The sequence below is a fragment of the Triticum dicoccoides genome, chromosome 7A (assembly GCF_002162155.2).
Source record: "Triticum dicoccoides isolate Atlit2015 ecotype Zavitan chromosome 7A, WEW_v2.0, whole genome shotgun sequence".
Classification (NCBI taxonomy): Eukaryota; Viridiplantae; Streptophyta; class Magnoliopsida; order Poales; family Poaceae; genus Triticum; species Triticum dicoccoides.
The window spans coordinates 641,139,132-641,160,425 of record NC_041392.1 but is presented as its reverse complement, the minus strand read 5'-3'; the positions used below and the strand labels follow the sequence as shown (position 1 = coordinate 641,160,425).

Here is a 21,294-nt window from a genome sequence, read left to right as displayed (position 1 = left end):
GAAGGATGACACAAATAAATTATGTCTAATGATGAGATAGATTAAAGAAAAGAACTCTACTTAATCCTAGCTAACGATGGGAGCTAGAGTGTAAATTTTTTTTTTGCGGGATCACTAGAGTGTAAACTGGAACTTACATATTAGTATGAAAGTGTTGTTTTTGCATGGCAACCCACGGGATCTTTAACTTCCATTCTTAAACAGAAACATCACTATTGATGACTTAATAGATTGTTCAGTTGTGCACCTGAATAAGATAAGACAGTAGATCATGTAAAACAAAAATTGTATAGTCATGTGCTAATATATGTGGGACAAATAATTCATAGTCATGTGGTAATATGGCTATATAATTTTATAACATTTAGAAATTCTATTATAAATAAATAAAAATAAACATTTTGCAATTATAAAAATAAATAAAATACAAATAAAGAAATAATCATAACAATGTGTAACTAATCTAGCCGCGCAAATGCGCGGGTCACACCGCTAGTTTCCTAACAAAACAAAAATCTGACTTAAAACTGTCATGTGGGTTGATTATCAATAATTATCTGGGATTTTCTGCAAAAGTGAAAATCTATACCTACTAATAAAGCAAAGTGCGTTTCTCCAATATTTTCATCCATTCATCGTTGAAAATATTTTTTCTATCCAAGGTGGTACTAAATTTTTGTGCATCTACTAGAAAAGACAAAAAGTTTCTCCAGAATTCCGCAATTGGGCCGGGCGCACTCCAGCCCAACAAAGCCAACCCAGTAATTATCCTGCCCAGGCGTTAAAAATACCTTATTTGTTGCACATACCGACAAATAGTTCAAGGAACGCACAGGTCGCCCAAGACTGGGCCGGGCCATTTAAATGTTTCATTTTCCTTTTCACTTTTTTTATTTTGCCGTGAAATAAAAATATACAAAATATATTCACAATTTAATTTTTTATTCAAATATTCAAAAATCAGCATTATAAAATTTTATTATTGTTTTGAAAAATATTATAAACTTAAAAAAACTGGTTTCAAAATTTTCTCAACATTTAAAAAATGTTGCCATTTAAAAAAGATTCTGTTTTAGAATTTTTATAGATTTTTTTATAAAGTTAATATTTTATAAAATGTTCCATATTCCAAAAAATATTCCTATTTTATTGAAAAGTTCACAAAAACAAAATAATGTTTGCGTCTAAGAAAACATTTTTAATTTTTTTCTGAATGTCCCCCTTTTAAAAAAAATATTAATTTTGTGTTTTTATAAAATGTTCATGGTTTCAACATGTTTTTTCGAACTTAAATAACTATTCCTCTTTCTAATTTTTTTGTTTTCTTAATTATATGGAATTTTCTAAAAATAAATGTTCACATTTTTTTAACTGTCCGGGCTTTCAATTTTTTAACATAAGTGCTAAAATAATCAAAGGGAATAAACCTTCGTAATAAAGGGACATTCATGCTTGATTATACTTGTGTAAGAGGATTTATGCACTGCAATTAGTAATCCATCTGGTTACACTGTCATAGGAGAGTGGTCGAAGCAACCGTGTTTCGATGGTCGTCACACATCCACCAAATGAGGAGGCATGCAAAAGAAAAAGGGATGAGTTGGGTGCTCGCCACCACGCCTACCAACTCCACCACTATTAAGATTTCACGAGCCAAACATGTCCAGTGAGAAGGCCGCAACTCCTTACTCTCTCACCTACCATTGTGAAGACCATTTTTTAACACAATTAATTATCTTTTTGTTGCTTGTCGTAAATAAAATATCTCTCCCGTTGCAAACGCACGGGCATATGTGTGCTATTCTGATATAAGAGAGTAAAGAAGACCGGCCCCGTGCGTTCAGCCCTTTCCTCTCCCCATTCTCCACACCGGCACACCCCACCTCTGCCGCCGCCGCGCGCTCAGATGCCAATCCTCCGTCAGATTTTTCGTCTCCTCCGGCGACCTGGCGTCGCCATCTCTCATGACCCACTGCGCCGCCTCTCCTCTACCTCGCGACCTCTCCTCTCTTTCATGGCCTCTGCCCCGCCTTACTGGTCGCCACCACCGCTTGCACGGCGAAGTTTCCCTCTCATGATGGTTCCAGATCTACCTGTCCGTCGTGTTTCCCGGTATGCTCTCATCATCTGATGCCAAAATTTTCGCCTTTAGTTTCTTATTATCATAGTTTTGGATCTGGATTCTGACCAACTGTGGTTTTTTACCCCTTTTAATTATCCGAGCGTATTCGAGAAAAATCCCTTTTAATTATCCTTATGTGTTGATTTTTGTAAATAAGGCAGGGGGTGTGGGGTCTTATAGTTAATCCGACGAAAATGAAAGGGGAACCGAAAAAGAATTGAATTTTCTGTCGGGTGCTCAGATTTGCTCTTTATTCTCTTTGGTGATAGATTTCCACCTGGATCTCGGAGCATGACTAGTGGGACAACCTTGCAAGATATGAATACTATAGCCGGCAAACATGATGCATCTTCGAATATTGTGGACATCTCTGGTTGTGATGAAAACGGGAGGAGTGCAACCAATAGAAGGAGCGCATTGGTAGCAAGCGATGCCGAAGAAGATGATATTCTTGACCTGGGATTTCTTCCAAAAAGCACACACCGTGATGGTTCTTTATACAGGAACACTCATTCGTGGAAAAGGATGTATAATGTTGATGACTGTAGTGAGAGTAAGTAAATAATCTCTCTTTACCTATTTCAATTTGTTACAAGCACCTTTTTCAAGCTATAGTGTCAACTGATGTGTTCTCTGTTGAAATCATCTGGCTTTTTTTCTTTACTTTCCTTAATTTTACAAGTTAAATGTAGATGCATTGGCATTCAGGAGTTGCATTTGTTAGGTTTTGCAAAAGTAGGGGAGGAAATTCTTCAGATTCCTGCATTACCTTAGTTTGGTTATCCTGGGCCTCCACCAACCCACCCCGGTTCGCCACATGACTGGTTTTTATCCTTTTTGTTGTCACCATGTACCGTACAGAAATATGTTCATAAACCGCATTTTTAGCACATATTTTTGTACCATGAGCATTGAAGTAGGTTTAGTTGCTCCCAAGTATGCAGGATCGAAAATTATGATTTTTTATTATACAGACTGATGTTATCTACCATCAAAATAAAAAAACTAACTTACAATAAGACTTCTAGAAAGTGAAACAATAGAATATTTTCATCAAGGGCTGAATTGACTTGTTTTAGTAATTCTTCGGGTAGACATAACAAATAAATAAGTTTAGGGGGTTATGAAATAATCTGGGAGGGTGAAATGGACCTTTAGTTGCTGACATGATGAAATGTTACCTGCTTTTCTTTGGGTTTCCTAAAACAAAAACCTTTGATGGAGTGAAATTCATAGTAGAAAGAACATCGATAATTTTCATTTGGATGAAAAGGAAACTTCCAATAGGGCCATGGAATCCTCTAGTGACACGCTTACTTTTTGTATGACGACTATTTTTTTCCTGTATTGTTTTCCATTACAATTTAACTTATTTCTTTACTTTTTTTATGAAGCTCGGCTACCAGATCCCACAGATTGTGACATCCGCAATGGAGAATGCATTCGGCATCAACCTAATCGCGTGTTACAAATTTTCTCATTAAAGTTGGCTGAACTTACTCTGGATCTTGGCCCAGTAGAGTTGTATGGATACATAGCAGTGCGGGATTATCTGGATACATTGCGTAATTATGTTGTCAATATAAGCAGGGATGATCCCATCATTGTGAAGCAGGTGCGAATCCATACTTACCTACGATTATTTCAAGCAATAAGTCTACTTAATAACCCCCTCAAGTATAAAACAATGTATTTGTCCCCTTGAAGCATTCCATATGGTTTTAAGTACCCACTGGGGAAGTTCTCACATTAGGTGGATGTTGCAGTGTGGGCGAAACCATCTGAGGAAATGATTTATACAGTAGGGGGGGGGGGTCAAATACCTGACTTATGTCAAATCTATTCATTTCACATTGTAAGGCCAAACCTAGTGTATGTATGGAACAGCAAGCACTCTCAAGTCTTGTGATTTATCTGTACAGACCTAGCAGAATGGTAGTTTGGATTGTTTAGGCCACCATTACACCAAGTTTATATTGTGGAAAGGTGATTTACTATGAGAAACTTATAAAATATGGAACTGAGTGAGTATATCATGTATTCCAAACAAAATCAAACAGAATAGTTCGGGCTCTTAGTTGCTACTTAACACACCAGCATGAATCATTGCATCACTATTAAGTCATTTTGTTTTCTCTTCTCATTTCGACATGCTTATGTAAAAATTGGGATCTGAACAATGTCAAATAAATACCGAGGGCCAATTTCCCCCCCTCCCAAACACTGGTGTACACTATGTAACCAGTCAGTTTGATATGTGGCAAAGATGTTGGTCAGCAATTGTAAAGTATCACAAAATTAATGTTGCAAGTAAAACAGCTTAGAGAAGTACACCCTCTGTTCCTAAATGTAAGATGTGTTTTGGTAGTTCAATTTTTGAATTGCCAAAACGTCTTACATTTAGAAACAGAGGTAGTATAAAGCTTTAGTTGTTTCTTACTTCCATATGGAGAGCTACTAAACAGTAACAAATTTGTAGGGTTCTCTCATCGACATGGCTGGCCCTAAGCGAGGGATAGATTTGATTTCCAGTATTCTAGTGGAATATGACATGAGGATCAAGGTAGGTGAGGAAGAAAGGGATGATTACCAGCTGATTGATGGTGTAACAGACATAGACGACGTGGGCCCATGGAATCGTGCATTGAAAAATCGCATCCAAGGCGACTGTGGTGCGGTTGACTTAACCATAGCACGTGTTGATGACGCAGTCATGGCGAATATTGAAGTTGCCGTGTCAGAAGTGCAGAGCAGTTTTCATCTGCGCTTGCGCTGTTTTATCGGTGGTTATAACGAAGGAATTCGGCTCTTCAATGGTACAGTTGGCGAGTCACGTCATTTAAAGAGGTCTGTGGTTGCTGTAGTGGATGGTTCCACTCTGGTTTTGAAGTTCAAGGCGGCCTCGGGGCCATCTGGTTCAGCGGAACGATGTTGTTCCTTCCAGGCAGACACGCACGGACTTGATACTCGAGAGATAAAGACTGATTTTGGGTTGATCTCAGTGAAGGTGACTTGGTCGACTCTGCGTACCAGGCTTATTGTAGGGCTTGAATAAAGTTTGTCAAAAAGTTGTGTCTGAGGAATGGGCCAAGACCCGGTCAACAGTCTAGAGCGAGTTGTACGTGGACACTGTTGAACTGTTTAGGGTATCTTTACATGTTTCTGGTTAACATGTTTCAGTACTATTACCTGACAATCCTAGCCATTTGGGGTACACTGGTTCTGGTATCTGTACATAGTGTTGTTCGTGCTCAGTCAGAGCATCTCAGTCGCTTTTTGACTACTTGGAGGGCAAAAAACGGCTCCAGCAACTTCATTTTTTAAGAACCACCAAACTTTGTTATTCATGGTTCACAAAACTGGGAAAATAAATGTGATCATGAGGCTGTCCCAACCAGACATGTCTACCACAATCTAAAGAATCAAAAAGCTTGGCTAGTAAATGGGCTTCTCTATTCAAGGCCTGACTCTCAGAAACAAAAACTACAATTAAATTTGGTTGTCCTTAACTTAATCTCAGCTACAATCAGACCATGAATACCAGTGCAGCCCATGTTGATATCATTAGCCACCTGCTTAGAATCAGTAGCCACTAGAAAATTGTGAAGTAGAAGATCATCCGCCAAAGATAGAGCTTCCCTGCAAGCGATACCTCTAGAGTTGAAACTTCTCTCATGCCATGAATTACTAGCGTACATGATCGCAAGTAATTCCCAGAAGAGTCCATGCATACAGCCACCGCAGTGCCTCCTATACCAGATCTAACAAAATCTATGTCAGTATGAATTTGATGAAGTCCCTCTTCGGCCAAAACAGTTGCCCAAAAACCAAAAGTTGCTGAATTTTGTTTTGGGTTGCCCTAAAACAGGGCACAAGTATTGTATATTTTGGGTATGACTGCGGCACATTAGAACCCAGTTCCTTCCACTGAGATATGGGTTCAAGAAAACCAAGCAGTTGTTGTGTTTCTACTAGCTAAACTTGGTTTGTTCTTCAGACAGTATAATAAGAAACCTATTTGCGTTGGCATCACGGTTCTAATATTCCGAAACTGTTTGATCAGTGGTGCAGTGACATTAGCCTGTAATGTGTTCGACAATGGACACTACTTCAACGTTGCCACCTGCATTTCTCTTAGTCTTAGATGAAGCATCTGGTGTTGGCACAGATGTGGTGTCTTGGATGAAACTCTGCTGAAAGTTTGAGTCCATCAGTAGAAAATGAATTTGTGTTTTCACAAAGGTTGAATTCTGAACATGGTGATGCTGATGTGCCCGGACACTCGGCCTATAAGTTTCAATCATTTTCATTAGCACCTATCATTTTGAATATGGCGATGCTAATGCACCCATGTTTACTCAGAAAATGAAAATGCAGGCGACTTGCTGCATTTTGCTGCGCACCCGGAGTATATTTGGTTTAGCACATGTCGTAAATCTTCCGAATAACATGTGAACAAAATTCAGGTTTGATCCCATATAACACTACAAGAATACTAGTTTCTGCAGATTACATTGTTGGCATGCTTTGTACATCAGCTGACCTTTGTTTAATAAAATTAAGAGATTTTTTATCTGCTGCAATAGTTGTATAACAACTTTCGGTAAGCAATTGCGGAGCATCTTTTGCTTGCTTCTTGTTTTTCTCTCACATGTTTGAGTTTGGATGGAACACAAAAAGGTCGCAGGGGTTGTAAAAGTCGCGTGGATTTCGTCGTCAAATTTTGTGTTCCATTTTCAACAGATTGGCTACAGTCTGGTTGAAATTTTGGACAGTTGAAGGGTAGTGTACTTACTAGAAGCGGTTGCGCGACTTGTCGCGCCATTTTTGAAACAAGTGTTTGTTCAGTATTGGACTGCTTACATTCGAGACCGTAACTTTTATGGACCGGCTTCTTGTGTCGAGGTCAGCTCCCTTTTTGATGAAATTTTAACCAGGGAAAAGAATATTCGCCTCATAACCTTATCTCTAATCACTTGACAAAGAACTTACCAACTGTAGCTAGTTTATACTCCCTCCGTCCTAAAATAAGTGTCTATATTTTGTACTAACGTTAGTACAAAGTTATAATAAAGTTGAGGCACTTATTTTGAGCATGCTCAATTATACTTATTCTGGAGCGAGCTAGTTTAGAGAATCGACCATAATTTCATCAACGCCATTCTAGTTGTACAGTGCATTCAATAAGATAAAATGCACCATCAGAAAACATTAATTTTGCCCGTTAGGCATGCCGGCCAAACATATTGTGCCGCATGGTGGGGTGTGGAAAACCAAACCACACGAAAATCAACATTTCCTTAGGTGGCATGTGCTTGTTGATAATGATGACATCAACATAAAGAACACACTAAACTAAATTTTTCAAATAATATTTTTTGGAAAATTTAGTGAGTGAGTAATAATGGTGAATATATCATTTTACAAGATGAATTTTCACATTAAAATGATGCTAAAAGGTGATCATCATTAAAAATTGCCATGAAATCACATTTAACATTAATGCCACATGAATTTTCAATGCAATTTCCAATTGGTTCAACCGTATTCAAAAAATTGAAACATGATTTTAGCATAATACTAGATTTATTTCCAATGCATAAACATAAAAGGAACTGAAACAACTTAGAAAGCACTAAAGATAAATAAAATGATTGATACCATAATTAGGTCCATTATAACCCACGGAAAAACATTATAAAAATCTCTCATCATTAAAGTAACTTTCAACATAAATTTGGGCTCATATTTCTCATTTGAATAGTGCATAAATAATTTATATTTTCATAATATAGCAGAAAATACACTGGAAAAACATTTTCATAACTCGGCCCAAAACCTATTGGTGTTATATATTAACTTCACTGGCCCAACAAATAAATTCATCCAAAAGAAAAACCATTTTGTGCGACCATAGATATAGAGTCAACCAGGCCATAGCCTGGAGGAGAAATTGGTCCATTCTATTTTTTTGCGGGTCAAAATTGGTCCATTCTACGACTGAATTCTGGACAGCATTTCCGCGTGGTTCTCGTCTGTCCGATCCAGTCGGACGGTCAGCACCGTGCCTTATAGCGGTAAAAAATTGCATATCTTTGATTGGTTAGTGCAAGTATCTTTATTCAAACGGCGAGGCAACGTTTGCCTCAAAACAAATTTTCATATCTTTGATTTAGTGGATTGGTGGTAAAAATATATGAACGGATGGGAAAAGATTATTGTGCAGACAACTGTTGTGATTGTACGTACATGTAACCTGGCCTCAAACATTATGGCTTTAAAGAGACTCAAACACTGTTCAAAAAGTTCCAACCAAAATCATACGCAAGAAAAAAAACCAAAGCTACACCCTCATGGAAAAGCGAGCGACCATAAGACCCAAATTCTAGCAGGCACCGCCCCTGAGGGCGAGCACGAGGTGGAGCACGTAGCCGCCCTTGACCTTGTACTTTTGCACCGTCTTGTCGGCGGCCATCTGCTTGCCATCGAAGATGAGCCTCTGCTGGACGGGCGGGATGCCCTCCTTCTCCTCGACGTGCTCCTTGATCCTGTCGGACGTGTCCGTGGGCTCGATGTTGATCCCGATCTCCTTGGCGGTGGGTGTCTTGACCTTGATGGTGGTGCCGTTGCGGAGGCGGAGCACCAGGGGATGCGTCGACTCCTTGTGCACGTTGTAGTTGCCAGCAAGCGACCGTCCTCCAGCTGCTTCTCGGCGAAGATATGAGCTGCTGCTGGTCCGGCGGGATCCCTTTCTTATCCTAGACCTTGCCCTTGACACTGTCCACGGTGTCGCTGCCCTCCACCTCCAGCATGATGGTTTTACCTGTCAGGGTCTTCATGAAGATCTACATCGTCTTAGGCGAGTCGCGACTTGAGTCGTCGAGGCTTCACTGGCGGCGAAAAGAGTTGTGTTTCAATCTCTTCTAGGTTTCTTTCGGGGACGGGGACCTCGGACTACGCGGATACACAACAAGGACGAAGGGACAGAGTGAGAAAAGCGAGGATTCATGTGTGTGTGTGTGTTGGAAATATGCCCTAGAGGCAATAATAAATTAGTTATTAGTATTTTTCCTTGTTGATGATAATCGTTTATTATCCATGCTAGAATTGTATTGATAGGAAATTCAGATACATGTGTGGATACATAGACAACACCATGTCCCTAGTAAGCCTCTAGTTGACTAGCTCGTTGATCAATAGATGGTTACGGTTTCCTGACCATGGACATTGGATGTCGTTGATAACGAGATCATATCATTAGGAGAATGATGTGATGGACAAGACCCAATCCTAAGCCTAGCACAAAGATCGTGTAGTTCATATGCTAAAGCTTTTCTAATGTCAAGTATCATTTCCTTAGACCATGAGATTGTGCAACTCCCAGATACCGTAGGAATGCTTTGGGTGTACCAAACATCACAACGTAACTGGGTGGCTATAAAGGTGCATTACGGGTATCTCCGAAAGTGTCTGTTGGGTTGGCACGAATCGAGACTGGGATTTGTCACTCCGTGTGACGGAGAGGTATCTCTGAGCCCACTCGGTAGGACATCATCATAATGTGCACAATGTGACCAAGGAGTTGATCACGGGATGATGTGTTACGGAACGAGTAAAGAGACTTGCCGGTAACGAGATTGAACAAGGTATCGGATACCGACGATCGAATCTCGGGCAAGTACAATACCGCTGGACAAAGGGAATTGAATACGGGATTGATTGAATCCTCGACATCGTGGTTCATCCGATGAGATCATCGTGGAACATGTGGGAGCCAACATGGGTATCCAGATCCCGCTGTTGGTTATTGGCCGGAGAGTTGTCTCGGTCATGTCTGCATGGTTCCCGAACCCGTAGGGTCTACACACTTAAGGTTCGATGACGCTAGGGTTATTAGGAAGACTAGTATGTGATTATCGAATGTTGTTCGGAGTCCCGGATGAGATCCCGGACCTCACGAGGAGTTCCAGAATGGTCCGGAGGTAAAGATTTATATATGGAAAGTTGTTGTTCGGGTTCCGGGAAAAGTTTGGTTTTTTCCGGTATTGTACCGGGAAGCTTCCGGAAGGTTCCGGAGGATTCCGGAGGGGTCCGGAGGTCCGGAAAATGTTCCACCTCGTCCAATACAGCAGCATGGGCTATAGGGGAGCGCCCTAGCCTTAATGGGACAAGGACACCAGCCCCCCCAAGGCCCATGCGCATGGGAGAGGGGAAACCCTAAGGGGGAGGGCCTCCACTTGACTTGGGAGGCACTCCTCCTCCCTTGGCCGCCGCCCCCAACCCTAGATGGGATCTAGGGGGGCCGGCCCCCTCTCTCCCGACCTATAAATAGTGGAGGGGTGGGAGGGCGGCCACCCCCTTGAACCTGGCGCAGCCCCTCCCCTCCAATACCTCTCCTCCTCTGCGTGAGCTTGGCGAAGCCCTGCCGGAGAACTGCCACTCCATCACCACCACGCCGTCGTGCTGCTGTTGGACTCTCTTCCTCAACCTCTCCCCCCCTCCTTGCTGGATCAAGGCGTGGGAGACGTCTCCGTTCCGTACGTGTGTTGAACGCGGAGGTGCCGTCCGTTCGGCGCTAGGATCATCGATGATTTGGATCACGACGAGTACGACTCCATCAACCTGGTTCACTTGAACGCTTCCGCTTAGCGATCTACAAGGGTATGTAGATGCACTCTCCTTCCCATCGTTGCTAGATTACTCCATAGATTGATCTTGGTGATGCGTAGAAAATTTTGAATTTCTGCTACGTTCCCCAATAGTGGCATCATGAGCTAGGTCTATGCGTAGTTTCTATGCATGAGTAGACACAAAGTAGTTGTTGTTGGGGAACGTAGCAGAAATTCAAAATTTTCTACGCATCACCAAGATCAATCTATGGAGTAATCTAGCAACAAGGGGAAGGAGAGTGCATCTACATACCCTTGTAGATCGCTAAGCGGAAGCGTTCAAGTGAACGGGGTTGATGGAGTCGTACTCGTCGTGATCCAAATCACCGATGATCCTAGTGCCGAACGGATGGCACCTCCGTGTTCAACACACGTACAGCCCGGTGATGTCTCCTACGCCTTGATCCAGCAAGGGGAGAAGGAGAGGTTGGGGAAGACTCCATCCAGCAGCAGCACGACAGCGTGGTGGTGGTGGAGGAGCGCGGGACTCCAGCAGGGCTTCGCCAAGCACTACGAGAGACGAGGAGGGAGAGAGGTAGGGCTGCGCCAACAGGGAGTGCAAAATCACATGTGTTGGGCAGCCCCATACCTCAAGTATATATAGGGGGAGGGGAGGGGCTGCGCCCCCACCTAGGGTTCCCTCCCTAGGGGTGGCGGCAGCCCCCAGATCCCATCTGGGAGGCGGCCAAGGGGAGGAGAAGAGGGAGGCGCACCAGGCATGGGCCTTAGGGCCCATCTGCCCTTAGGGTTTGTCCCCTCTTCCCCTTAGGTGCATGGGCCTTGGTGGGGAGGCGCCCCAGCCCACCTAGGGGCTGGTCCCTTCTCACACTTGGCCCAGGTATGCCTCCGGGGCTCGTGGCCCCTCCCGGTGGACCCCCGGACCCCTCCGGTGGTCCCGGTACACTACTGGTGATGCCCGGAACACTTCCGGTGGCCAAAACCATACTTCCTATATATCAATCTTTACCTCCAGACCATTCCGGAACTCCTCGTGACGTCCGGGATCTCATCCGGGACTCTGAACAACATTCGGTAACCGCGTACATACTTTCCCTATAACCCTAGCGTCATCGAACCTTAAGTGTGTAGACCCTACGGGCTCGGGAGTCATGCAGACATGGCCGAGATAACTCTCCGGTCAATAACCAACAGCGGGATCTGGATACCCATGTTGGCTCCCACATGCTCCACGATGATCTCATCGGATGAACCACGATGTCAAGGATTCAGTCAATCCCGTATACAATTCCCTTTGTCTAGCGGTACGATACTTGCCCGAGATTCGATCGTCGGTATCCCGATACCTTGTTCAATCTCGTTACCGACAAGTCTCTTTACTCATTCTGTAACACATCATCCCATGATCAACTCCTTGATCACATTGTGCACATTATGATGATGTCCTACCGAGTGGGCCCAGAGATACCTCTCCGTTTACACGGAGTGACAAATCCCAGTCTCGATCCGTGCCAACCCAACAGACACTTTCGGAGATACCTGTAGTGTACCTTTATAGCCACCCAATTACGTTGTGACGTTTGGCACACCCAAAGCACTCCTACGGTATCTGGGAGTTGCACAATCTCATGGTCTAAGGAAATGATACTTGACATTAGAAAAGCTTTAGCATACGAACTATACGATCTTTGTGCTAGGCTTAGGATTGGGTCTTGTCCATCACATCATTCTCCTAATGATGTGATCCCGTTAACAACGACATCCGATGTCCATGGTCAGGAAACCGTAACCATCTATTGATCAACGAGCTAGTCAACTAGGGGCTTACTAGGGACATGGTGTTGTCTATGTATCCACACATGTATCCGAGTTTCCTATCAATACAATTCTAGCATGGATAATAAACGACTATCATGAAAAATGAAATATAATAATAACCAATTTATTATTGCCTCTAGGGCATATTTCCAACAGTATCCCACTTGCACTAGAGTCAATAATCTAGTTCACATCGCCATGTGATTAACACTCACAGGTCACATCGCCATGTGACCCACATCCAAGAGTCTACTAGACTCAATGTTCTAGTTCACATCACTATGTGATAATCACTCAAAGAGTTCTGGGTTTGATCATGTTATGCTTGTGAGAGAGGTTGTAGTCAACGGGTCTTGCCATATTCAGATCCCTATGTATTCGCAAAACTTTATATCGTAGATGCTGCTACCACGTTCCACTTGGAGCTATTCCAAATTATTGCTCCATTATACATATCCGGTATCTCTACTCAGAGCTATCCGGATAGGTGTTAAGCTTGCATCAACGTAACTCTTTATGTCGAACTCTTTATCACCTCCATAACCGAGAAACATTTCCTTATTCCTCTAAGGATAATTTTGACTACTATCTGGTGATCCACTCCTAGATCACCTTTGTACCCTCTTGCCAGACATGTGGCAAGGCACACAATAGGTGCGGTACTTCAGCATGGCATACCGTATAGAGCCTATGACAAGAGCATAGGGGACGACCTTTCGTCTTTCCTCTTTCTTCTGCCGTGGTCAATCTTTGAGTCTTACTCAACTTCACACCTTACAACTCAGGTAAGAACCCCTTCTTTGACTGATCTATTTTGAACTCCTTCAAAAACATGTCAAGGTGTGCGTTCTTTGAAAGTACCATCAGGCGTCTTGATCTATCTCTATAGATCTTGATGCCCAATATGTAAGCAGCTTTATCCAGGTCTTTCCTTTGAAAAACACTCTTCAAACAACCGTTTATGCTTTCCAGAAATTCTACATTATGTCGGATCAACAATATGTCATCCACATATACTTATCAGAAATGTTGTAGTGCTCCCACTCACTTTCTTGTAAATACAAGTTTCTAGCAAACATTGGATAAACCTAAAAGCTTTGATCACTCCATCAAAACATATATTCCGATTCCGAGATGCTTGCTCTAGTCCATAGAAGGATTGCTGGAGCCAGCATACCTTTTAGCATCCTTAGGATTGACAAAACCTTTTATTGTATCACATACAACTTTTCTTACGAAAACTGGTAAGAAAACTTGTTTTGACATCCATCTGTAAGATTTCATAATCAAAAATTACAGCTAATGCTATCATGATTCTGACGGACTTAAGCACCGCTACGGGTGAGAAATTCTCATCGTAGTCAACTCCTTGAACTTGTGAAAAGACTCTTTCCCACAAGTCGAGCTTCATAGACGGTAACATTACCGCCCACGTCCGTCTTCTTCTTAAAGATCCATTTTATCTCAATGGCTTGCCGATCATCGGGCAAGTCCACCAAAGTCCATACTTTGTTCTGATATATGGATCCTATCTCGGATTTCATGGCTTCTAACCATTTGTCAGAATACGGGCCCACCATCGCTTCTCCATAGCTCGTAGGTTCATTGTTGTCTAACAACATGATATCTAAGACAGGATTACCGTACCACTTAGGAGTAGTACATATCCTTGTCGACCTACGAGGTTTGGTAGCAACTTGATCCGAAGCTTCATGATCACTATCATTAACTTCCTATTCAACAGACGTAGGCGCCACAGAAAACATCTTTCTGTGTTGCATCACTCTCTGGTTGAAGTAAAGGTTCGACAACCTCATCAAGTTCTATCTTCCTCCCACTCAATTCTTTCGAGAGAAACTCCTTCTCGAGAAAGGACCCGTTCTTAGCGACAAACAATTTGCCCTCGGATCTGAGATAGAAGGTATACCCTGTCGGATTTCGGGTTCCGGCAGACCCTTAAGGTTCGAACACTGGGGTGCGCGCGGAGATTACACCTTCAACCTCTCCGTCTCACAAGGATCTAAACTACTGAAAGAAATGCACAAGAGACACAAGATTTATACTGGTTCGGGCCACCGATGTGGTGTAATACCCTACTCTAGTGTGTGGTTGGTGGATTGCCTCTTGGGGCTGGTGAGGATGATCAATACAAGGAAGAACAGACGCGCGAGGGTCTGTTCTTGGTTGGGGCAATGAACTGCTTGGAGGTTCAGTCACCCTTCTCTCTCTCTCTTACTCACTCTTGTTGATGACCAAGAGCCGAACCGAACGAACCCCTTGCCTTGTGGGTGGCTAGTCCTATATATAGAGGCCCTGATCCTCTCCCCAAATATTGAGCGGGAAGGGATCCAACAATGGCGGGCTAATTTGAAGGGGGACATCTAGTACATCTATCCTGACAAAAGCAGTCTTCGCCTGCCAAAGGCTCTGGCGATGACGCCGCGCTGGGCTCCATGGTGACCTCCATCTCGTAGTCCGCCTGGCCTTGGTCTCATTGCACCGAAGTGGCAACCTTTGCCTGATGCCTCGGTACTCCGCGGCTGCGCTTGTCCCCTTTGCACCAAAGAGGAAAGAAGGACGCTGCGCGCGCTGGCACCCGCCTGGTGCCCTGATTCGTCACGGCTTACGTCATGGGCACCTCGCGAGGTACCCTGCCTTGATGTCTCCGCCTCCTTGCGAGCCAGCCTGATGAGGCTTCGCCTGAGGATGCGCCATGTCGTCCGCCTCGCGAGGCTTGGCCCCTCGCGAGGGTCTTGAGTCTTGTGCTGATGAAGATGGGCCGCGCTGGGCCCCCATTTGAGCCACGCCGCAGGCCGCAGGCAGGCAAGTCTGGGGACCCCCGTTCCCAGAACGTCGATAGTAGCCCCCGGGCCCAAGGCGCACATGAACTTGGTCGTGCCGAGAGGCGAAAGGGCAAGGGCGAAGCGCCGCGGGCCCTAATAGCCTGCGGCCTTGGGCGCCGCGTGGCGGTTGATTGGACGTGGCATCTCCACTTCCCCATGACGCCTTGGTAATCACGTGAGTTGGACAAGTCCCTGCATGCAGAATGTGTTATGATTACCTGTGATCGTGGAGGCCGGCGGTTGGCCTTCGCCGGCTATAAGTACGGCTCCGCGTGTGCCCTTCCAGTCCATCTCTCCTTGCTGTCTCCTTCGCCTCTGATCTTGCTCCGTCTTGGTGTGATGGCTCCAATTTGTCGGTTCTCTGCAGCGGAGAAGGGAAAGGCTCCTCGAGAGGGGCCAGACCCTCTCCCGCCGAAGAAGCGACTCGCCCTTTGCAGCCGGGACGAGGAGGATCGTCAGGCGGCGGCGACGCCCTGGGGCGAGCGAGTTCCGCCGGGGTCCCCGCTCCCCTTGTATGCCCACGTCGAGGGCCCCGGAGGTGTTGATGCTGATCCTCGCGGCCAACGCCGTCGTCGGCGTCGTCGGGTCACGAAGACGTGGGTGGTTCCGCCCGGAGTCCACACCGAGGGCTCCTCCCAGGAGGGCGTGCTCCGCGTCGCCATTCCTCTTCAGTCCTGGATTCTCCTGCCTCCCTTCTTCGCCTCCATCGTTCCTCCAGGAGGGCCCCTGGAGTGCTGGCTGCAGCACGCCGACTGTAGCGCCCTCGCGACCGAGGCAGAGGTCGTGGTCGCAGCCCCGGGCGAGGTCTTCATGTCCCGCAGCTGGAGGGAGATCGCCCGGGTCTGCAGGGATAGGGGCGTCTTCGCGATCCACCTGGAGTACGACGGCGCGGCGATGATGTTCTTCAAGGCCTTCGACGCGCACGGGCGCCGGCTGGAGTGCTGCCGCGGGAGAGGTGGCCAGGACCTTGCCCCGGTGAGGGCTAGGCCCGTTGATCGCCCCCACGGTGGAGGCGCCGGAGGGTCCAGCGACTCCAGCGAAGGCTTCGCGACTCAGGAGACGAGCGACGACAGCTACGAGCCCCCGAGTCGGCGTTGCTCCCGGAGCAGGGCGGACTCGTCAGGCCGCCGCCGACCCTGATCTGGATGGAGTTGGCGCCGGTGCCTGACGGCCCACTGTTGATGATGGCGTCTCTTGCTGTAGCTCGTGTAGTTAGCGTCCCTTTTGATTCGTTCCCTGCGAGGAACCGAAAACGCGCCCCGCGGGGGCTTGTAAGGTGTTTGTAGTCCCTTTGTTAATATATATGACCTTTTGACATGGATCTGTGTGTGTTGCTGATTCCGTCGTAGTCCGGTCCTCCCTTTCGAACCTCACGAGGGCTTGGTGCTCTGCGTCAACAGGACCCAGTCCCAAGGCGGCGTCAGCCGTCGCTAGTATGCCAGGTCGCGATGCCGTGGTCAAGGCCAAGAGGTGAGCGACCCGGGGTCCGGTAAGAGCCCCTGAGTCGCGATGCTCAGGAGGTCCCCTTTGGCGCCCAAGCAGCCGTCGCTTAGTGAGAAAGGGAAGCAACGTCGCTAGTACGGAGTTGCTTTAAGTGCGGGGGTAGTGCCACGATAGCCAGTGTTTTGGGGGGGGTGACTTATCTTGAGAGCCAGGGATCGTTCCTGATGCGCCATCTGGTCCGCGCGTAGGCAGGAGCGGGATTGCTCGGCAAGGTCCTCGCGAGCCCCTTCTTCCTCGCCTCTGCTCCCCTTCTGCTCTACGTCCTCGGGTCCCGGCCCTCGAGCTTGTCTCAGTTGTCGCTGGTATGCCAGGTCGCGATGCCGTGGACAAGGCCAGAGGGTGAGGGCTGGAGAGCCAGTAAGAGCCCTGAGTCACGATGCTCAGGTGCCCCCCCCTTTAACGTGCAAGCGGTTCGCGCAGGCGAGGGCGAAGGGAACCTCGTGAGGGCCTTGGCTAGTGTCGTTCCCTCCAAGGATCCTGCAGGGTCATCACAGAAAGAAGATGGTGTTGCCATGACGGCCATTAGTCGATCGTTAGTCACTCAAGAGCTTGCTGGTTGGAGTAGGTGAGGTGTATCTGGGCACCCGTGAGCCAGCGCGGGACTCACGAGGCCCTACCTCTAGGCGGGTTGCGCCCGGCACTGGGCCGTATCTTGAAATGTGTCCCTGCAAAATTTGGTTAGATGCCGGTACTCTACGTCCTCGGGTCCCGGCCCTCGAGCTTGTCTCAGCCGTCGCTGGTATGCCAGGTCGTGATGCCGTGGACAAGGCCAGAGGGTGAGGGCTGGAGAGCCACTAAGAGCCCTGAGTCGCGATGCTCAGGAACCCCCCCTTTAACGTGTAAGTAGTCGACATGGAGAAGAAGGGTTGCCGCGAACGGGCATCAAGCAATCAAGTGTGATAGGCAATGCAAGGTTGGAAATAAGCGCGATGGAGATACACACCGCTGGGCCTAGCCCCAGCGGCTTGGGGATGATGTAGCCCGAGGGGCGCCCCCAACAAAGCAGACCAACGACCGAAAGGTAAAAGCAGATACACGCCGCAGGGACGGACCCACGCGGCCTGGGAGTGATGCAACCCTGGGAGGGCGCCCCCAGCTAGGAATGGAACTTGGAAGATGTCACCTGGGAATGTCGTTGGTGAAGTGGCGTCGGTGCAGTAGACTCGGTGGGCTGCGGAAGCTGATCCTCACGAGCCCCCAGGCCCCGGGGCCTCGGGAGGCTCCGGAGGCACTGGTGACCCCTCGCGAGCTGTCCTCATCTCCGCCAGTGCTGCGGAACGCCTGTCCTCCTGAGCCTCCACGATGCCCCTCATGAGGCGCTGGCACGCTGCAGCCACGCTCGACAGGCCGTAAGGCATGCGAACACGGCTGTGGGGTGGATCTCCGCAGCGCCCCACTCGCGAGGGCCAGAGGCGCTCCGTCGTGGCGAACTGATTAAGCCCTGGTATGTCGACGCAGACGCGGAGCCCACCATCCTCGCCTGGATGTGGGGCCACAGCTGGTGGACGACGGCAACCTCTCATGATCCTTGACTCCTATAGCTCTTGAATGGCCTCGTTGACGAACTCTTGCTAGTCTGGCCTTCCTTGCCTGGCTCCTCCTCGAGGGAAACGTGCTTCGAAGCACGCCTCCACGTGGTGCCCAAGCGCCTCCCTCGTGACCCTGGCTAGGTCGGTGGCCCTCCAGGTGAGAGCCCCCGAGCCCTGCCTGAGGAGGGCGCCGGGCACACTTTCCTATGCGATGGAAGGATGGTCCTCCCGGGCAGACACGGGCCCTGAGGGGCCTGCCTCCGGAGGGGCTGAGCCTGGCGACATCTTCTTCTTCTTGGAGGCGGTCTTAGGAAGCCTCCTGCTTCCGCGATCTGGGTCTTCAAGTGACGCGGCCTGAAAGGCTCGCTCCAAGGAACACACTGCATCTCTCTCTTCACAGGGTACCGTGATGACGCCGCCACTTCCTGGGATCTTGAGGACGTTGTAGCCGTGGTGAGTCACGGCCATGAACTTGGCCAACATTGGGTACTCGAGGATGGCGTTGTACGGCAGGCGGATGTCGGCGACGTCGAAGTCGATGAGCTCGGTGAGGTAGTTGCTGCGAGCCCCAAAGGTGACAGGGAGGCGGACCTGCCCGATCGGGACTGTGGGCCGTCGGTGATTCCGGAGAAAGGCTTGGTTGGCTGAAGCTGGTCATAGGGCACTTGGAGGTTGTTGAAGGTTTCCACGGACAGGACGTTGAGCCCTGCCCGGTCTTGGTGACCAGCACGTTGCTGATGACTGGGGAGCAAAGCATCGGGAGGACTCCGGCTGTGGCCGAGCACTTGAGCTGATCTGCTGAGCTGAACGTGATGGCGCACGCCGACCACCTGAGGGGGCGCGTTGCTTCGAGCTTGGGGAGTACTGCATTCACCTCGCGGGCGAACTGCTTGAAGATACGTTGGGAGGCTGGGGCTTGAGCTCCGCCCAGGATGCAGGCGATTGCGCGCGGCTCCTGGAAGCCCCAGCCCCCTCGTCCTGATGGCGGTCTTCGTTCCTTCTTGGTGGAGGCGGCAGAGGAGGTAGGCCTGCGTTGCCATGAGGGCGATCCTCACGAGGCTGATCCCTCCAGTCTCCCTCGCGAGGCAGGTCTCTCCAGCAGTCCTCACGAGGTTGGTCGCGCCACCCCTGGCGCGGGCCGCGATCTTCCCAACGCCCTGGGTTTCTTCCTCCTCCTCGGCCGTAGCCCTGGTCAGCACGGTCAGGGCGACAGCCAATCCTTCCTTCTCGCACGGTGCGGAGCTCTTGACATTCGTTGGTGTTGTGGGTGTGGAGGTCGTGGTACACGCAGTACCGGCTGCCTCTGGAAGAGTCGGGCAGATCCTTGCCGCGCTTGGTGTCTGGTTCGGCTGCGAGCACGGCAGCCCCCTTGCGCTTCACGTCCTTGGCCTTGGGCTTCTTCTCTTCTGGGTATGCAGCAGGCAGCTCGAGGAGGGAGAGGCGTCCCTCCTCAGCCCTGGCGCACCTGTTCGCCAAGTTGAATAGCTCGAGGGAGGTGCAGAGGTCTTCATGCATCGCCAGCTCCTCCTTCATCTTGACGTCGCGCACGCCATCATAGAAGGCCGAGATGATGGCCTCCTCGGACACCCTGGGGATCTTGAGGCGCGCGCTGTTGAAGCGCTGGATGTACTTTTGCAGGGTCTCTCCGGGTTGCTGCTTGATGCGGCGCATGTTGCTCACGGCCGGTGGCCGGTCGCGAGTACCTTGGAAGTTGGCGATGAAGCCGGTGCGCATCTGGTCCCAGGAAGAGATCATTCCTGGAGCCAGATTCAGGAGCCAGGTGCGTGCTCCTTCCTTCAGCGCCAAGGGGAACCAGTTCGCCATGACCTCTCGTCTCCGCCGGCAGCCTTGATGCCCAGCTCATAGAGCTGGAGGAACTCAGCGGGGTCAGTTGTGCCATTGTAGCGAGGAGGTAGGTCTGGCTTGAACTTGCTGGGCCATGCGACGCTGCGCAGCTCGGTGGTGTAGGCGAGGCAGCCCGCAGTGGCCATGAAAGGCTTCGGTTGGTGAAGAGCTCGGTCTTGAGGGTCCCCATGCGCTGCAGCTAGGAGCAGAGCGGGGTCTTGGTGTGCCGGAGCTGGAGCAGGGAGCGCCCGGGCAGCCCCTTGCGGGCGAGGGATTTCTTGGCAGCTCCGTTCTTGTTGCGCTGGATGAGCTCGGCGACGCGGTCGAGCCACTCCTCGTAGACGTCATCGACGGGGCGGTAGTGCAGGAGCTCATTTGCCGCGATGAGCGCAGCTCGAGCCTCCAAAGGTGCGCGGAGCGCGCGGGACAAAGAGCCGGCTGGTGCGAGCGATGGGGAAGTGGTGCGGCCATCTTGCCGCACGGACAGGTGCTGAGACGATGCCTGCTGCTCGCCCCCCGCTGGGCCGGTGGCGGCGTTGACGGCTGGCGACGGGGAACGACGAGGACGCCCACCGACGGGGGCCGTCTGGGCGACGCGAGAAGCGATGGCGGCCCGGCGCTCAGCGCGAGCCCGACGAGCGTCAGACATGGATGCGACGGTCGGAGGAGAGCGGAGTGGTGGAATACAAATTCCGGCGCACCCCTACCTGGCGCGCCAAATGTCGGATTTCGGGTTCCGGCAGACCCTTAAGGTTCGAACACTGGGGTGCGCGCGGAGATTACACCTTCAACCTCTCCGTCTCACAAGGATCTAAACTACTGAAAGAAATGCACAAGAGACACAAGATTTATACTGGTTCGGGCCACCGATGTGGTGTAATACCCTACTCCAGTGTGTGGTTGGTGGATTGCCTCTTGGGGCTGGTGAGGATGATCAATACAAGGAAGAACAGACACGCGAGGGTCTGTTCTTGGTTGGGGCAATGAACTGCTTGGAGGTTCAGTCA

The 21,294-nt window shown here is 48.7% G+C and overlaps 1 protein-coding gene and 1 pseudogene across 1 annotated transcript; one reads left to right on the top strand and one right to left on the bottom strand.

Annotated features, from left to right (window-relative positions):
- Positions 1-1,822: 1,822 nt before the first annotated feature.
- On the top strand, positions 1,823-5,405 carry LOC119332739. The gene is made up of 4 exons (XM_037605891.1): positions 1,823-2,112; positions 2,392-2,675; positions 3,517-3,737; positions 4,602-5,405. Exons 1-4 carry the CDS (start codon positions 1,907-1,909, stop codon positions 5,175-5,177), a joined length of 1,287 nt encoding a protein of 428 aa, XP_037461788.1. The 5' UTR covers positions 1,823-1,906; the 3' UTR covers positions 5,178-5,405.
- A 3,102-nt stretch (positions 5,406-8,507) lies between these two features.
- LOC119332523 lies at positions 8,508-8,973 on the bottom strand (annotated as a pseudogene).
- Positions 8,974-21,294: the final 12,321 nt, after the last annotated feature.